The sequence below is a fragment of the Metopolophium dirhodum genome, chromosome 6, assembly GCF_019925205.1.
Source record: "Metopolophium dirhodum isolate CAU chromosome 6, ASM1992520v1, whole genome shotgun sequence".
Taxonomy (NCBI): domain Eukaryota; kingdom Metazoa; phylum Arthropoda; class Insecta; order Hemiptera; family Aphididae; genus Metopolophium; species Metopolophium dirhodum.
Window position 1 is genome coordinate 22,423,643 of NC_083565.1, and position 14,339 is coordinate 22,437,981.

General features: G+C 30.0%; 1 protein-coding gene and 1 long non-coding RNA gene across 4 annotated transcripts in view; both read left to right on the forward strand.

Annotated features, from left to right (window-relative positions):
* The first annotated feature begins 201 nt into the window (after positions 1 to 201).
* Positions 202 to 4,233, forward strand: LOC132946868 (uncharacterized). 3 transcript variants are annotated; one of them, XR_009664785.1, is made up of 7 exons: positions 202 to 433; positions 1,503 to 1,553; positions 1,758 to 1,832; positions 1,915 to 2,023; positions 2,137 to 2,694; positions 2,759 to 2,917; positions 2,992 to 4,233. It is a non-coding gene; the product is annotated as an uncharacterized LOC132946868 (long non-coding RNA). The 3 variants fall into 3 exon arrangements; XR_009664787.1 differs by lacking the exon at positions 202 to 433 and adding an exon at positions 1,222 to 1,347; XR_009664786.1 differs by lacking the exon at positions 1,503 to 1,553.
* A 1,432-nt stretch (positions 4,234 to 5,665) lies between these two features.
* LOC132947060 (uncharacterized) overlaps positions 5,666 to 14,339 on the forward strand; it is a 140,770-nt gene continuing 132,096 nt past the window's right edge. Inside the window, exon 1 of the mRNA XM_061017237.1 lies at positions 5,666 to 6,120. Coding sequence (XP_060873220.1) covers positions 6,110 to 6,120 — 11 coding nt within the window. The 5' untranslated portion in view covers positions 5,666 to 6,109. The remainder of the gene's footprint in view (positions 6,121 to 14,339) is intronic.

Here is a 14,339-nt window from a genome sequence, read left to right on the forward strand (position 1 = left end):
CACGATAATTACGTATTATATAATATCTAATAATATATGTTACAACTTACAAAACGGTTGATTATAGGAAACGTTTTATTTTGATACGATCACCGAATAATTGGTGTAGATAACAAATTATGTGTGGCATTGTGGTAATACCATCTATTTTTGTCGCCAGCGGCACTATACTAGACTATTATTATAATAGTGACTGTGCTTTCAACAAAGGATGTCGGTAAAGTTATTCTTTCTCTACACTTGTTTCAGACCCGAAAGCATCTAATATTTCATATTTTATTTCAACTTTTATTTTGTGCATTTTATTTGATCTTACAATTTACTTACAAGTTACAACATTTAAACCCAACAATGGCCGATGGTAATAGCAGAGACGACACAGCAGACTTCCTGACGGCTTGGGAACTATCTCAATATATTGATACGTTCCAAGGTAAGTTTAATAAAATAATTAATTGAAAAAATGGATGTTCTGTATGGATAATACCTAAGGACAATACTTATCTTACATAGGTAGTTAGGTCTATTATAACTTGTGTGTATTAACAGAACCTTGCACCCGATGTTATGTTTCCGTCTTACAAACGTACAAAATAGCAAATTTCCGTACAGCAGAATCCATTTTATGTGGTTATATTTAGTATTACAGTAAATTTACCTGTGATCAAACTTAAAGGTGAGAATATAATCTAGAGTATCTTATAGGATTTTATTATTATTACAACTTTAAAACGAGTTAACATCATTTTAAAGTTAGCTATAACTCACTTTAAAATGAAAATTTCAATAAAATCCAGTGAGATGCTTTATTTAATGTTCTCACATAGTCACATTTAAGATTGATAATAGGTAAATTAATTCTAATATTTAATCTAACATAACATGGATTCTGCTGAACTCAAATTTTTCATGTTGTACCTACATTAGTAAGACAACACAATTTGTTAGTGCGACGTCCTCTTTAAATATTAATAATATTGATAATAACAATAATCAATTAAAATACTATGCAAATGAAAATATGTATTTCATATATTATACAATATCTTTATCGCTTACTTACATTAGGATACTGAAATTAATAAAATAATACATTTTTTTGTCTTATGTACTTAGGGAAGATTTTTTCTCAAAATTCAAATATTTTTTTTTGTTAAGAAAAGCTTAGTTTATTACAATTTTATGATTTTTTGCTTTGAATAGCCAATGACGTTGATATGAGGACACTTCCCTGTCTAAACTATGAAATAATCAAAGAATTGTTACCTAACGCTGGCCATAGAGCTAGGTTTATTTCAAATTTGGAACAGTGGAAATCTATTGTACCTAATTCAAGGATTGCCCAATGTATAATATAGTATAACTTAAATAATTTTTTTTTAAATTTGAATGTTCATTATTTATATACAATAGGTATACATATTTATTAAATTCATTCAAACTCAAAACGTTAAATTAAAAATCATTAGTTGACATTTTAATTTATGGCTATACGTTTTTAGGTTGTTGAATCTTGCAGTAATATTTTTATTGAACATAGTAGTTCATCTGAGGTGAATATAAGTTCTATTTAATTATTACTTAGTTGTTAATACTATCATAGATTGAATATACTAGTTTATTATATTATACTACTTATACTATTATATGTGTAATAAACATTTACATTTTAAATGCAATTTAATGACTTGTTAACAAAACTTCAAAAAATTACATTTTAGTATCTTTCAGTATTTATAGTGATGTATTTATTTCAGCATATCGAATCATCTCATAAAGAATCTTTATTAACAAGTAATAGTGAAATTGCGTCAATACCCAGCACTTCTGATGTAAGCATAAATAAAACTATTTAATTTAGTTTATTCATGCTCTATATTTTGTTGAATTATAAATATATTTTTTATATTTTAGCAATCAATTGAAACCATTAAATTGTTTTACGAAGATATTCAAAATGTGGCCGATAACACGAAAGTCAACACAACCCCAAAATACACATATAGCTTCACAACCAACAACAGTAAGTAATGGTTATAATTATTGTGTCCAAAATAGTTCTGGTAGCAATACGGTTGTATGTTGCTCCTTTTATATTGGCATTAAAATACTTATATATATTATTTTCTTTTGCAGGGGTTATTGGAATGGCTCAAAGGTACCAATGAAGGCAGATCTTTATTAGCTCCTACCATGAAAGTGGTCTTTTAGACAGTATTGGTCGTAAACATCTTTGCAATTTAATAATTAGTAACAAACTCAGTGTAGATGTAAATGTCAGGGTATCTTCAGTTAGATTACAAGAACTTGCTTATGAAATAACTACAATATTTAACAAAGAACGAACCCCCACTTACTTTATCCCGTATTTATCATATGGACCTGGTTTAAAAAGGGCCGCAAAAGGCAAGCTTTTAGATTACCTTAATAACTTCCTCTGGCCGTGCTTCTCCTGCGCTTTTACTTCCAGAAGCACTTCAACATATTGTAAAAAATCAGACAGACAATCCTGCATCTGTTGAAGAAAATTTGAACTGCCTGCGCAATTCAAGTGATCCTTGGACACTTGTCGAAAAACATTGGTTGTTAACTGCTCTCACTCGTTTAAAAGTACAATTGTCCAAGGATGGACAATCCATTGCATCCTATATGGCTGAATATCCGGCATTAAACAGACCAACAGGATATTTTCTTGTGAGTATAAAGGTTTATTGTTTAGATTTTATCTACTTTGTAAATATAATTGCTATGTTAACAGATTTTAATGTGGTGTATTCTAAGTATTCTGACAATTTGTATCAAAATCTGCCGTTGTGTAAAAAAAGAATATTTGAATTAGCTGCAGAAAAATTAAAGAAAACCAAAGAAGTTGTAATTATTCAGACTTTGAAAGAGTACATACAATTGGGAGTGGAAGGTTGGTAGTATACTTTAAAGTTGGTTTTATGCATTATGTATAGAATATAAACTTAATATTTTTGTTATTTACAGGTTATGAAGAATCTTCAAACATTGCTGCTTTTTAAGTCTCTCCCTTTCTTGATTGCGTCGGCCATTTCTAGAGGAAAAAAATCAAATACTCAATGGAAAGCTTCAAAACTTGAAATAAGAGACGGATTCATTACACATGTCAAAAGCAATGTTGAAGTGCAGGAATCAATAACACGTAGAAGAGAAAAATTTATCGGTTTGGGTCATACTTTACAACCATACATTATAATAGTCGGTCCTACTCTAAACAATATTTTAAACTACTTGGTTGTTGTTGATGATACATTTTATTAATTAAATTCCATAATTGATTCAGTAGACTGTTGCTTCAAAATAATAATAACTTTCAATGCAGAATATCCAGTTGAGTGTGAAGTGATTTGGCACTTTTTCAAAAAGGCTTATTTAAATTAGAAACTCCATTTGACAAAAATTTTACAGCTGTTAATGCTTTTATTTCTGATATTGGAATAATGTAATAATTGTACTTATTTTTTTTTTTTTAATTGAATTAGGCCTTTGCAACTATGGCCATTGGCGACAAAGAGTTTAACTCTAAATTATTTACATGTTATATAAGTTATATATTAAATACTATTGATAAGGTTGGACTTAGTAATAAAGGTTATCATGCGTCTTGTGTTGTCTGGGTGGAGGGTTTCTGACAGAATGTAGTTGTTTGCTATTAGAGACTGCCGTAGTATTAACTAGAGATGTAGATGATGAAAACCCACAATTTATATTAATAAAAGATATTTTTCTTAATGGGTCTGAAAGAATCATTTTTGAGTGTTGTATGTTTACTACAATAGGGTTTGATGAGCAATTTTATGCTTATGAAGTTGAAATCCACGAATTAAATAATTGTTTTATTTTCTAATACTCATTTATTTCTCCTATACTAAATACTTTAAATGTTGTGTTAAATGGAACAAAATATGTGACAGTTTGTGATCCGTTGTAATTTTTTTTTAAATATATATATTACAGAATAAATTATTATTATTATCAAGTTAAATTTAACATAGGAGTCAGTATAATTTATTATAACTGTAAAATATGTTCATTTGTATTATATAATTTGGTCAGGTAATTTGTTTTTTATTTTATATAAATAATATAATATGAATATTTAAAATTTAAGATTATTTTAAAATAATGGCATTTTGTTTTTTAAATTGTAAACTATGTGCTTATATACATATATCATATTATAATTTTTCAAGTTAAACTTGACATAGGAGTCGGTATAATTTATTATAATAATAAAATATGTACATTTGTATTATATAATTTGGCCTATTAATTTGTTTGCTTATATTCAATCATATAACATATTATATCTGTAAATATATAACAGTACTCAGATATTTTTTACTTGCTTATTTTTAAGTATATTAGTTTATTTTATATACATATGTGAATATTTAAAATTTAAGATTATATTTAAATAAATCATAAATATTATGTTACCTATCTAATATTTAAACTGTAGTGAATATTTAAATAAAATAAATATATTTATTGGTATACGTATATTAACTAAAAAGTTTTGTAACCATAACAAACAAGAGTAAATTTAAACTTATCAAAATATTCAGTACCTACATGTAATCAGTTAATTGAGTAATGGTAACAAAACAAATACTGTAAATGTAACTAAAAGTTGTATACCAATAAATACAAATTTAAGTATTAACAACAAAATTATTAGTTAGGAATGAAGAGTAAATTTGTAAGTACAACAAAAATTACTTGAACCGATACAAACATGCCCTGTTATAGGTACAAAATGGTGTATCATACTAAATATTCAATTATGTTACAAATACTAATTATTTTGTACATGTAATCAAATGTATTCAGTTACAAGTGCTTAATATATTGTTCCTCAACAATATATAATCAACAAAAATCAATTTGTATACTTAACTGAACTTAATGGTGTCACTGAGGCAACTAAATTTCACAGCTACCACTACTATGTACTTACCTGTTGCCATCAATAGTTTCATAATAATGTTAGCGTTATAGATCGATATTCACTCTAATTTTTCAACTAACGGAGCTAAACGCGTTCTCCTGGGCGCAAATGTGCTATATGTGACGCACTCGTAAGACGAAGACAACAAATGGCCGTGTATAGCGTCCTCTTAATAGAGTTTAAGAAGATGACTTATACTAATCCACTGGCGTTTAATTTGTCAGGGACAACGCCGCGCTGCATGATCAGCTATAATACAATATATTATAAGGTTTTAATATTGCAATACGGATTTAGTTTAAACAATCGAAAACCAGTGATTATAAATTATAATACATATATAATATACCCTAAACGAGTAAACCTGAATAATATTATTATTATTATTTATTATTGGTCTCGCGTGCCTGCCAATATATCATATTATTATTATTATACCATAATATTATAATATACCTACGTGATAATATTATATTTATTGTGCGGTGGCGGAGTAGCACGTGGCTAGGCGGCGGCGGGAACACGTGACAGCGCTCGGCGGCGTATACCAACGACTGGGCGGTCCGCGGACCATCAACCAATGATGTTCCGGACCGGTTACCTGGTGAGCGTACCGGGGCGGGGGTACCGCCGCCGCCGCGCTTGTGCGGGTGGACGCGAAGAAGACAGCCGCAGTCTCAAACGCGCGGACGGACCGGTTCACGTGCGGTCGCACATGATAATAATATTATTATACGTGTACCACGTTCACGCATGAACGTCTCGGCGTCGTCAGTCGTTATTATTTCAAACAGTTTTCCGGGCCACTCGCAGTAAAATTACTACCATTGTCGTTATTGTCCGGGGTTTTCGATTTATTTGTAAATTTTTTTTTTTCCCGTCATGATTCCCGTTCGTATTTTTCGTGTGCGCATCGACTTCCGACCGGAAATGTGAAACGCACATAATCGAACGCGAACGGTGCGTTTCGTACGTCGGTGTCGTCGTCGTCGTCGTCGTCGTTGTCGTAATTTCAGTGCATTATCTACTTACGTATTTCGTACGGCGAGTACTGGAACGGTTTTAGTTTTTCTTTTTCGTTGTTTAGTTTTGACTCGAACCATCAAGCTGGATTTCCAGGCCAATTCGTCCAACATGTTCACCAGGTAATTTTGTTTAGTATGTACTCCGTCCCCTTTATACCGCCCTCCAACGATTTAATTTCTCTGGCACTGCGTTTTTTGTAAAGGCTGAAATTATACCCAGGCACTATAGGTATATATGTACTACCTAATAGAGAATCGACGTAGGTATTTTTATTACACACGATACGAATATAATATTATGCGGTTTCTATAATGTAATTTAATAACGATATTTATTATATTTTATCAAGCTTCGTGATGATGTATCATTAATCATTTTACATATCATCATATTATAATACGCTCTATATCTTGTATTAAATTATAGGCACCTGAAATATTCTATTTATTTGAGAAAAATATTTTATACCTAGTATAAAATTAAATTACTAATTTATTTAATCGTGCCTATTATTTCGTGATTGCAATGAATAACGATATAAAAAAATACAATAACAATAGGCAAAAATAATAATTTAATATAATATTTAATAATTTTAAAGCGTTTCATCATATTATATACCCATCAAATTTTAACCTTATTTAAATAATAATACATCGTATGGCCACATAGTACAACATAATAGGTGTTGTCGTATTATTTTAATTTTTGTTTGTTAATCTGACAAAGTAACATCACAATTTATAGACCATCACTTGTCATATTATAGGCACCGTTAAAATAATAGATATTCAAGAGTAGAACCTTTTGCGGCTAACACGAAGTGTCATGGCAGAATTAAATAAAACTACTATATTCGGACCAAACTTTTTTGAGACCTACTACCAAAACAATATAATATGGGCCGCCATATATGTAACTGATCATTCTGACCAGACTTGCACTAACCTTTGAACTCAGTGTTCATTTTTAAATTATTATTTTATTATTATTATTATTATTACCTAATATTCAACGTTTAAAAAAAATATATTTCGGTGGCACTTAAAGTATTTTAATAATAAAACTAATTATTAATTTCTCATTTTAATATTATGTAAATCATCTATACAAATTAAACAATATGAAAAATTGCACTGGCTGAAACAGTTTATATGATGGATAAACTTCTTTGAAACCGTTTGCTTTATATAGCGGTATAACCCGTTCCTATATACCTCAATGATCAAACATCGCTAAACTGCATGACGCTTTTAATATTCGAAAAAATTAAATTATAAAATACATAAAACCAACCGTGAAATTAGATAGAACTTTGGAGTACGAAGATGAAGTATTTGAAATTTTAAAGCTTGTCACATTTAGTTTACTTTCTTTTAAATTTTAACCAGTGAGAAAAAAAAGTAAAAATGTCTACATAAAAAAAACCAATTTCGCTGTTATTATATAAAAACATTATATCTTCTAGAATGTTGTCTCTATAATACAGTTATTAAATTTATTTTTTATGCCGTTGATACCATCCTGCCAAACATCCTCTTCTTTTCTTCTCAATTTTCTACTTCCTCCTTCCAATCCAAAATTATTTATTTTAAAACTAAACTATCTCAGAGTTTTATCAAAGAGATATTTAAATATCTAGAGCTCTGTCAAATTTAAAAAATTTATTTTTCAATTTAGATAATATATAATACACGATATCCATGAAAAAATATACAAAAATTATGTATATAACATAAACATTATAAAATTATAAGTTTAAGTATATATAGTATAAAAGTAGGTATATATATATAGTGTTGCTATCTTATAATATATCTCTATATAATAACAAAATTAATTATTATAACTATGCGGTATAAATTACATTGGCCCTTGAAACTCGTTCACTTAATTATAAAGCGTTCAATCAATTCTGCACTTAAATTTATAAATTAATTGATGGAGTTTTAATAATAACATATTTGATACCACCCACTTTAGGAAATCCATTAAATCTCAATTTATTATATATTATTTGACAGTTTAATTGTTGTATTGAAAATAATATTTTGAATTTCAATTTCCTAAATAGTATATATACCGTTAAAATAAGTATATTGTTAAAAAAAAATACGAAAGAGATAAAATAAAATACTGCCCAATGTTGATAAATCTAAACTTATGATTTATTTTGTGTATACAATTATATGCTTAAAACATGGATGAAAATACATTACATTTTTTAGTTTAAAAATATGTTAATAATAATTACGGCACGAGGTGTAACCAGTCTGTGTTAAACATAGCTAAAGATTTTATCAATGTTTAGGGGGATTATAGGAGGTGGCTTCCGATAAATATCAAGGCTCAAAGATTGGCAACCCAATATACATATGTTGATGTAATAACGTTCCATTCGTTCCAACAACGCGTAATCAATGTTATATCATCAGACATATATTTTGGAAATTGGAATGAAATAAAATAATACAATATCATATCATTATGATTTCGATTAAGATGATAAAGAAAAAACAGGTACAACTAATGTTCTATAATGTTACACAATATTAATTACATGCGTACCTACTTGATGTATTTCCTATGCGGCCGTCGAAGTCTCTGTCACTGACACGCGCGTTTACTTTTTTTCGTATATTTATACGTATACGGGTTGGCAATATTATTGGCATTCACGAATAATTTACCCTTTGAACAAAATATGGACGTTCCTAATGTTTCTATATACGCCTGTTTACGATTATTAAAATAAAGTTAATCGTTTAAAAAAAAACTGTGACTATACGGGAGAGGTGGACATTGAAAATAGGTATTATCGAACGACTTGGTACGACACGAACATTTTCTTCTCGTATACCGTCAAAAAATTCAGCAAAAAACTCGGCATATCATACTATACATGGCAATAATGTACGACTTGTCAGGTTATAATATATATACCGGTCACCGAGTATAGTGTAATGTATACTCTGCAGAGTGCGTCGATCGTTTCCGATCGATTTCGGTTGTGTGCTGCTATAATATATATTGTAATATTATGACATATGTAAATATATAATAATATATGTGGCAAGTGTGTGTGTCTGTACAAGTCCGAAGCCAAGGGCACAGGCGCCGATCGACAATCCTGTTTGTGTCCGGCTGTCGTCTAATTATAATCACCGTATTCAAGTCTCACAATCATTATTATAATATTATTTGTTATTATAAGAATTAGCGCTGCACATCGAGTAAATAGGTAGCGTACGACGACGATAAAACATTTTTATATGTCGATACTAACACACTGTATATTGGTTTACTCACCAGGATACTTCTCTTAGTAACACACGGTGGACACATCTGTACGAAATTCGTCAACCCCTGCAGTCTCTGTAATTTATTATTAACCACTTTATGTATACCTAGGTATACCTAATTACTGTAAAATTATCGTTTGCATTTTCCGTTTTTTTTTAACCTCGTAATATTATCATCGAAATAATTGTAATAGTATTTTAGACCCATCCGATCAAATTTAATGTAATATCAATTTATTTTAAAACATTTTATTTCATTAATAATTATGGTATATTATTTAACTAAATTAAAGAAAATTTTAGTTATACTGTTTCAAAATTCAGTCGTAGCTAGTTCGTATAACAACTCAAACGCTCTAAAATTAAATTTACCTAACATTTATTCATCGATTAAATTTGAAGCTTAAAATCCAAAAATTATATTTTATAGCCGGGTTACGTACCAATGTCCAATATATAATTTATAGTACGTTTTTGTGGGTGTGTATTTTAATAATTTGTTAGCTAAGATATTTCTCAATTCAATATTAAATTCATTATTACCTGTTGCTTTTTTATTAAACTTTCAATAATCTGAATATCTGATAATGTAATAATTATTTACGAACGTTGGTTTTTGTCTTCTGTTCAATCTATACTTCGTTACGGTCGTTAGATTCTTACTACACTCCTTTTCGAGTGTTTGAACAATACATAAGTTGTTTAATCTGGGACCAATGGCCAATGGGTAATGAGTGTGAATGGCATTGCCGAACGATTGCGAAAACCGTATCTGTTTGAATTAGAACAATTGCTGCAGTTGTCTATAGTCTAAAGATAATATATAGAAAGTTGAAATAGAAAAAAATACGATTATATAAATGATATAAATTATTCCGTTTGTTAAAATGTACAAGCATTTTATTTATTTATTTAAAATTTACAACTGGTAAAATATTATAGCATACCCATACTAAAATGCAATTATATGTGTTGAATGACGTTTTTGTCCGGATTTTTGTCTGTTTTTTAAATAAAAAGACAAATTTTATGGAAAAATCTGACAAAATTTTAAAACTTTTAACAATTTAACAATTTTGCAATCTAATTTTCCTTATAAAATTAAATTCAATGTGATGTATTAATATTAATCTGAAGAAACCCATTGAACTAATATAATTTTTTAATGCACTAGCATAATAGTTAAACTTCTAATTTCTTGGATTAACTTACGAAAATCTAATTTGTATGCATACGAATTGACATTAAGTTATAGCAATGTTAGAGTAATAATATGATACTACATTGGATGGTTTAGCGATTTGTAATTTTTTTTTACGACCTCGATAATAATAATAATCACCAATTTTCAAGTATATTATACGAAATTTAAATTTAAATTCACAAAAATTATTTACACGACGGTCTACAGCAGGATGAATATTATGGGATTAGATTTTTAAATTATTTTTACTCAAGACAATATAATATATAGGTAGTTTAGTTATTGAATTATATAATTTAATTTACAGTATAATAATATGATAAACGATGATTAATACATCCTGTACCGTACAAACTAAATTGTTCAGCAAACTATGATTCACGATGGACACAACAAAATACGTCTTTTAAATATTGTGTTACGGTTATTTTTTTCTCCGCATCAGTATGGAAACGCGCTCTAAATCTCGCATGAACGTGTAGTCGTCGTGTACCAATTTGTCGGAAACGTTATGCGACCAAAAAAGTACAAACACACACACACACGCATATATATGCGTGTGAGTGTGTGTATGTGTGTATATATATTATAATCGGTTAGTAGAAAAAAAAACAGCATTCCATTTTTGTCACCAAACAAATCGAGATCGTGCAGTCGGTGAGGTCTCCCGGACACAATGTACGCGATGATAGGTGGTCGGAACGCGCGCACGTTGCGGTCTTTTTGACACGGGCCGAACACATGTCATCGTTGTTGACGTCGGCGTAGGAGATCCCCGGAGACCCCCGAAACCAAAGAGTGTCCGTACACTATGTGATATTATGCTGCCTCGGTAAAAAATGAGCCCCCATAAATAATTGAAAAAAAATATTAAAGAAAACGCACGCACACATAATATCATTATTATAACACACTCACGAGCACTGCACTCGGTGCACTCGCTCTTGCAGGGAGGGAGAAAAGAATGAGCGTTATTTTAGAGTAACTGTGTACGATATATACCTATATGCGTATATACGTATTTATATTATTATATTATACTGTACGTATAATGTACTATACATCTGCGCTCAGTATTAATATACATAATAATAATATATAGGACACTTGTGTCAAAATAATATACGTCGGGATTCCGAAAGACAAAAGGCGCATTGAAATGTTAATGAGAGACGCGCGACGTCTGATTATTCCAAACGTCCCGCGACGACGTATTATATAAATCAGATGGAAAATATTTTCCTCCTTTAACATTTATAATAATAATTTATAATATTATTATTTCACTCGTCACGTAGGTACCCATATGAAATATGTCTGATACGATAGTGTAGGTATATATAGGTACAGGTAGGTACGCGCACAATATTATTATAATATTTTACGAAATGTATGTATACACGATAATATAATATTATAATATAATAAAAAAACCATGCCGACTTCTTACAAAAATATGACCGACCGGACATGTACCGTATGTATGTGTAGTGTGTACAATACACGCATATAATATATATATATGCCATTATAGTATTATTATATGGTTTTCTATTAAACAAACTGCGGTCGGACACGCGTCTTAATTGCGTGATGTAATGGGGTGATGCGAACTACAACAGACGTCGTCTCGTTGCCAGTCCCGCGGGGGGAAGGGGTGATGGAGGGGAATTTATTGACCGGGTTATAATTAAATTTAAAAGTCATATTATTATACGCGTGTACACATTATAATATATAGGTAGACGTATTATACGACGACGTACGTATGGTACTCGGTATAATAATATAATAATGTAAGTATAATATTGTGTGGGGCGCGAGCAAAACGCGAACATTATCCGGAGCAATAAAAGTTGAACGTATATAATATAATATGTATCACATAGGTATATATTGTGTTTAAAAAAAAATTGTACTTCGTGTTTCGGTCTCTCTCTGATGTATTGTAGAATAATAAAAATGCATAAAGAACGCGGGATATAGCATTTTTAACACGTGGGGATTTGTTATTTTTTTTAATGCATATATTATTAGTATTATCAAACGTGAAAATCCATTTGGCGGTTGATAGCTATTGTTCGGCCGTGGTGTCGTCATGCGGTGGTGGTGGCGCGCGGGTCGAGAGACTTAAACGTTATAATATTGAAATAGAAAATTAAACAGTATATAGTATATACACGGAACACAGAATATACACGTACAGAAAATTACTTTATAATACACTCTGCGACGGATTTATATTTTTTATTGTTATATTATTATTATCTAATATTATGTTATATAGGTATTATTTTGCTCGTCGCCGTCCGTTTTAGCCATCTTCTTCTTCTTTGGCATACCTAGGTATAAACCTATACATAGCCGGTACCTATACACCCAGGTATATCTGCTATAATAATAGGTAGGTACACTGTATTCCAACGGTCTTGCTGCTGCAGTGATTCGTGTGAACCGCGAACGCCACTGTAGTGCGATGCGAGATGAAACTTTGTCGGGTTATTAATAATTATTGCGTCCGGGGCCGTCGTTAAATTGCTCGATTTTGATGAGAAACGCCCATTATAATATATCGGTTGAGAAGACGGGGGAAAAAAACTAGATATGATAGCGCTTTTACTTTATTATTATCATTAACTATTTATTTTTTTTACTATAAACGTTTGTACAGTACATGATATGTATATGTATATAAAGTTTCTCGTGTGTGTACTATAATATATTATATACCAATATAACATTATGCGATATTCGTTATTTTTTAATCGTATTATTATGTTTAACACGCTGCACAACGATTATTGTTCGCACTTCTAATCGGTAGGTACCTACGTATACTTCTTGCATTTTATTCTCCAGACATTTTCTCATAATTTTATATGATAGGTAGATTCAGACAAAAATGGGTAGAACAAAACTGATTCAAGTGACAACACACCAAAATTTGACTATACCTAATAGTAAATATCCAATATTTAGGTAGTTATGGGTTTTTATCATAGGTATATTATTTTGAATATCCGCGGTGGACCGCGAATGATATCAAAGTTCCGTGTTTGACGGATATTTTTCTACAGCAATAAATCCTGTAACGTGTATAATGAATGACTAATGTAACGTCACAGAATTTATTATCTCATTAAAATTGTAACAGATTATAATAATATATGGTATCGTGTTCAGTTGTTGCTTTAAAGGGAACGAATGTGCATGTTAATAGGTTTATATGTATAAGTACGATTGATACAAATATATATTATATTGAAACATGTTGTAAGCTCGACAATTCAACTAATTTTATTGTTTATACATAATTGCACGGATTAAAATTGAAGGCACATATTATAATATGTTTTAATTATATTGCATATTATACCTACACATATTATTACTGTTCACATAAAATATATCGTACGGAACGTTTCGAAAGTATTTTAAGTGTCGTATTTTAAGTGTCGTATTACGTGATTTGACCAAATGATCTCAGTTTTATATATATGGTAATTCAGAACCTCGGAGTGTTTTTTTCTACAATTTACTTTTTAATATTCCAGTTTTTCATATAGTGAAACAAATTGCATTCATACTTACCCCAAAGTATTATAATATGTTCCGCATGTTGGTATACCATATGCCATACTTATTTTCTACTTTCTTTCAAAATTTTACGACTCGAGGTGCGCGGTTTTTGCCTTTAGAGGTAGTCAATAAATGATATAACCGGCTGACGCAAACTTTTATAATATGCAAATTTTTTTTTTACTTTTTCCAATGACTATTTTCGTATTTATAATTGCAATACACATTATAAAATACATTTAACACTGCAAAA